This window comes from Rutidosis leptorrhynchoides, chromosome 5 (genome assembly GCF_046630445.1).
Source record: "Rutidosis leptorrhynchoides isolate AG116_Rl617_1_P2 chromosome 5, CSIRO_AGI_Rlap_v1, whole genome shotgun sequence".
Lineage (NCBI taxonomy): Eukaryota > Viridiplantae > Streptophyta > Magnoliopsida > Asterales > Asteraceae > Rutidosis > Rutidosis leptorrhynchoides.
In genome coordinates this window covers 406,665,751-406,670,468 of record NC_092337.1, presented here as the reverse complement: position 1 = coordinate 406,670,468, position 4,718 = coordinate 406,665,751, and the positions used below count along the sequence as shown (strand labels likewise).

The 4,718-nt window shown below is 35.7% G+C and overlaps 1 protein-coding gene across 1 annotated transcript; it reads left to right on the top strand.

The window, feature by feature from the left end:
* The first annotated feature begins 2,442 nt into the window (after positions 1-2,442).
* LOC139849909 (serine/threonine-protein kinase PBS1-like) lies at positions 2,443-3,888 on the top strand. Its single transcript, XM_071839523.1, has 4 exons — positions 2,443-2,496; positions 2,710-2,926; positions 2,976-3,346; positions 3,691-3,888. The coding sequence occupies exons 1-4, from the start codon at positions 2,443-2,445 to the stop codon at positions 3,886-3,888; spliced, it is 840 nt and encodes a 279-aa protein (XP_071695624.1).
* Positions 3,889-4,718: the final 830 nt, after the last annotated feature.

The following is a 4,718-nucleotide window of genomic DNA, read 5'->3' as shown; positions in this document are numbered from 1 at the left end:
ATTTAAAAATCGTTTACTATTTGAGATTTAGGTATTAAAAAGGAAAATTCATTATCCACATACAAGTAGAAAAGGAACAATTGAAGTTACATTTTTGTTACGTTTAATTACAATACAGACAACAAAACATCTTGTAGCTTGGTGGTCAAACATTGTGAACTAACCTTCAGGTCTTGTGTTCGAAACTTGTGTGCTGTATGTATATTTATGTTTTTCTCCGAGGCTCTTGGCATGTATTGATTGATTAGCTATATTCGAATATTGATTGATATCGATCGAATGTAGATTATAATTAGAAACATAAAAATATAAATAAAATAAAATTTAATCATATATGGAAGAGCCCATACTTTGCCTGTATTTTAATATTAAATAAAAAATAATTATTAAATCTTATCTTAAATATAATAAGCAATCGGATTTTAAGGCTTCAATTTCAAAATTGAAATTCAATTAACTAATTAAAAATTAATATTTTCTAATTAAGTATATTATTATTATTATTTATTTATGTAATTTAAAATATAAAATTATTATGTTATTAGATATATAGAATAAAATTATTTATGTAATTGTAAATATTAATTATTATGCGTCTCAATATAATATGCCAAGTTTCCTTAAATATAGTGTATAGGATAATTACTATATTTAATTAACAGTAAATAAATGTATAAGAAAACCAATATTAAGTATTAAAAGTCTAGAAGTCATTACAATTCATGAACATCGGTCAGGCTTGAAACCATTAATGCGTAAAATTACTATATTTAATAAATAGTAAATAGATGTATGGGAAGTTTTGATTGATTTGGAATCTCCTTAAATATAGTGTATATGATAATTATCATAAATTATAAGTTAACCACAAGCCGCCACATAAGCAAATTTAACCAGAATTAATAACAGACTGACACATAGGATTATTGGCACGCGCTTTATAATAATGTATAGATTAAACAAGTATTCGAGCCATATAAGCTCCATAAACTCGTTCGACTATTAAACGAGTATCCGAGTCATATAAGCACGAATACTCGTTCGACTATTAAACGAGTATTCGAGCGAGTCGAGTCGAATATTGAATTTTTATACTCGGCTCGTGAAACTAATCGAACACTATTTTTTGTCCGAACTCGACTCGAGTTTGAAATCGCTAAAACTCGAATTCGATATAAACGAGCTCGAACTCGAGTTGCTCATTAAAAGCTCGGTTCGTTAACAGCCTTGTGTGTGTAAAATGCGATAAATTGTTGTAGTATTTATAAGAAAGAAAAAAAATAAAATAAAATAAAAAACTAGTCGTTTTTAACGGCTATATTATCAAAATCAACAACCCAACGGCTATATTTCACAACGTCGTTGGCGCGACCTTGACCACTGGCGGCGAAATCGACGTCGTGACGATGTCGACCGACCGTCGATCTCACCGTCGATTTAGGGGGACGGCGAGGAACGACCCCGGACACCGTATGCTCTTATAGATTTATGGGATGTTTTTCTTGTTTTGATTCAAAGAAAGAGGAAAAATCAAATCATCAAAAAAGTAGGGGCTGATTGCCCTGAAGTCCACCCATCCGCCCCTTCAAATGTATCCAGATTACCCTCTGTTAATGATTCATATAGGATAAATAAATATTAAATATACCAACATTGGTTATATGATCTGATCTAGCCTTATGTGATTATGTATGTAATGAAATTCCTTTTCTTTGTTACGTACTACATGATTGTTGGCTGACTATTTACTTCAAACTGATGTAGACCCCATCAAGTTTTATATAGGTAACATCATTTTCAATTTTATATGACATGATATCTAAAAGAACATGACTATGAATAAATCACTTTCTACCTGATTTGATCCGTTAAAATTCAAAAATTAGTTGACCTAATTATAAACAAATCTAATGACATTATTGGTTCAATTTTGTGCATTTATAGATTTTAAGACCTTTTAAGTGAATTTTGTGTAGATACATTTATATTTATTGTAGATGCATTTGTTCACGGACTATTCCGATTAGACAGTGTACATCTCATTTCCTTCCAGGTTCGCTTTGAACTTGGGGTGGATGAACCCACAATCGGCCATGGGGTCACGAGGATCTGATCCTCAAACAGTATCAAAGTAAATTTACTCGCCCTCTGCAGGTAACAAAAAACCTTTTCCGTCTACCTATTTATGGTAATTTATATTTGTTAAATGATTGGATTTTCAGGTGTTGACCTAGAGTTGTATTAAGATGATGACTTATGAAGCTTGATAGAAAACAGGAAGAATCCTACTAATTTACAGAGTTAGTTATTGTCGGGCATTGTCAATGTTCTTCATTTTTTCGTCTCAGCGTTGATGTATTTAGCGTATTAAAATTGTTTAGACCAGTGCTTTGGCTATATCTATAAAATTGAATATTTAAGTTTGTTGCCAAGGTTGCAAAAATGGCTACTCGGGGAGTACTTAGTTTGGACTTTTTAGGGAGTACTCGAAATTCGGTGAGTACTCGGATGTTGACTAAGTTTGACTTTAGCCGAGTTTTGACCGATTTTCTTAGTAATCCCGAGTTTTGAACGAATTTTGACCCATTTTCACAATAATTCCGAGTTTTGGCTGAGCTTGATAAAGTTTGACCGAGTACTACCGGAGATGCAAAAACCGAGTACACGCTGAGTAACTCCGGATTCTGCAACACTGTGCGTTGCTCAAAGTTTGAGCCGAGTAAATTTGTTGTTTTGCGGATTGTAGCTGTGAAACAGTTGGATAGAAACGGGCTCCGGGGTAATCGTGGATTTCTTGTCGAAGTGCTTAAGCTCAGCCTTTTACATCATCCCAACTTAGTAAATTTAATGTGGTATTGTGCTGACGGTGACCGACTTCTCAATTACGAATTCATGCCTCTTGGCTCATTAGAAGATCATCTTCACGGTAACTATTCCACATTTTGACCAAGTTTGACAAACCGAGTTGTTTCGAGAAGTGTTAATTTGGAACACGATAATGAAGGTAGTCGCTGGTGCAGCGGAAGGTTTGACGTTTCTTCATGATAAGGCTAACCCTCCTGTTATCTGCAGGGACTTTAAATTTGTCAATTATTTTACTGAGGGACTTCAACCGAAGCTTTCGGACTTTGGGCTTGCTAAGTTGGGCCCCACTGGAGATAAGTCTCATGTTTCGACACGAGTGATGGGAACGTATGGCTATTGTGCTTCTGAATATGCTATGACTGGTCAACTCACGGTTAAGTCTGATGTGTACAGTTTTGGGGTGGTCTTTTTAGAGCTTATTACGGGTTGTAAAGCCATTGACACCACTGCATCACAAGGACAACAGAAACTGGTTACTTGGGTAATCTTTTTGTTTCCATCATATGTCTTGTTTTTGTTTACTTAATGCAATAATTTAGAATCAAGCTTGTTAAAGTCGTTAGTTGGGGACCCGTCTGTCGGGACCTTTTGACCTTGCAGGGATTAGTCGGTCAACTCGGGGAATAGTTTGACCACCTGCATTGTTCCACCTTTCTTAAACAACCAAACCTCCACCTGACAATTACACCTGCTAATGTAACAATCAGTTGACCAATGGTTGACATATAGTAATTTTGATTTTTGGAATAAGATGAGTAGATGACTTATTGGATTTTTGAGAGTATATGCATAAATCATACATCTTTCAGATTAAGATTGTAAAAGTGGCGAGTTGTGGACGAGCCGATCGGGACCTTGGATCTAGATGGATCGGATAAAGGTCATTCACCTAGAGATATTCAAATTCCCAAAATACTCGCTCGTGATCTTGATCGAGAACCGGCTGTTGCAGAGGCAAAAATGTGGCTAGAAAAAAGACGACAAAGCACACAAGGCAGTTTTGATGGTAATGAGAACGGGTAGAAGATGAGCAATTGGTAAGTTTTAGTTATCATTTTGTTGTGACCAGCATTATACGTGAAACGTGTTGTAAATTTAGTGTAATTTTGGGTTTTAATCTACACTTGTAAATGGGTTTGGAGGTACGGAGTGTACACCCATTAAGTGATAGATTACCCGAACCCAAAAGTGGTTTTCCATTATTTACTATCATGACTTGGTCTACCTAAAATTTGACTAAGTGTTTTCAGTACTAAGTTTTCTTAGTAAGCTGAAATTTGGCTAAGTGTTTTGTGCTGGTTGTTCTGCATTGCTGGTCCTTGTACTGGTTGTTCTGCATTGCTGGTCCTTGTGCTGGTTGTTCTGCATTGCTGGTCCCTCTGCTGGTTGTTCTGCGCAGCTGGTCCCTGTGCTGGTTGTTCTGCGCAGCTGGTCCCTGTGCTGGTTGTTCTGCGCAGCTGGTCCCTGTGCTGGTTGTTCTGCACAGCTGGTCCTGTTTGCTGGTTCCTCTGCGCTGCTGGTCCTGTATGCTGACTTTTGCGCTGCTGGTCCTGTTTGCTGATTTTTGCGCTGCTGGTCCTTTTGCAGTGCTGGTTCTTAAGAGACAGCAGTAAGAAAACACTTAACACAATTTTGAGTGATTACGGAAGAATTATTCTTGCACCCACTTTTACTTTAGTGGTTGAAGGAATAATACTTGTTTATTATAAAGTGATCACTCATGCTTTGATAGTTGTAAAATATAATATTTGTTTATTGTAAAAGTAACAACTTTTACTTTAATGATGGAAGTGATAATATTTGTTTATAGAAATATTCTTCATGTAACCACTTTTGAATATTATAGAAGATAC

Bases quoted from the DNA above. Each gene is read 5' to 3' on its own strand.
- LOC139849909 (XM_071839523.1), top strand. From the start codon at position 2,443: ATGGCTACTCGGGGAGTACTTAGTTTGGACTTTTTAGGGAGTACTCGA. The intron at 2,497-2,709 runs GTGAGTACTCGG...CGTTGCTCAAAG, and splicing joins TAGGGAGTACTCGAAATTCG to TTTGAGCCGAGTAAATTTGT. The intron at 3,347-3,690 runs GTAATCTTTTTG...AGATTGTAAAAG, and splicing joins AACAGAAACTGGTTACTTGG to TGGCGAGTTGTGGACGAGCC.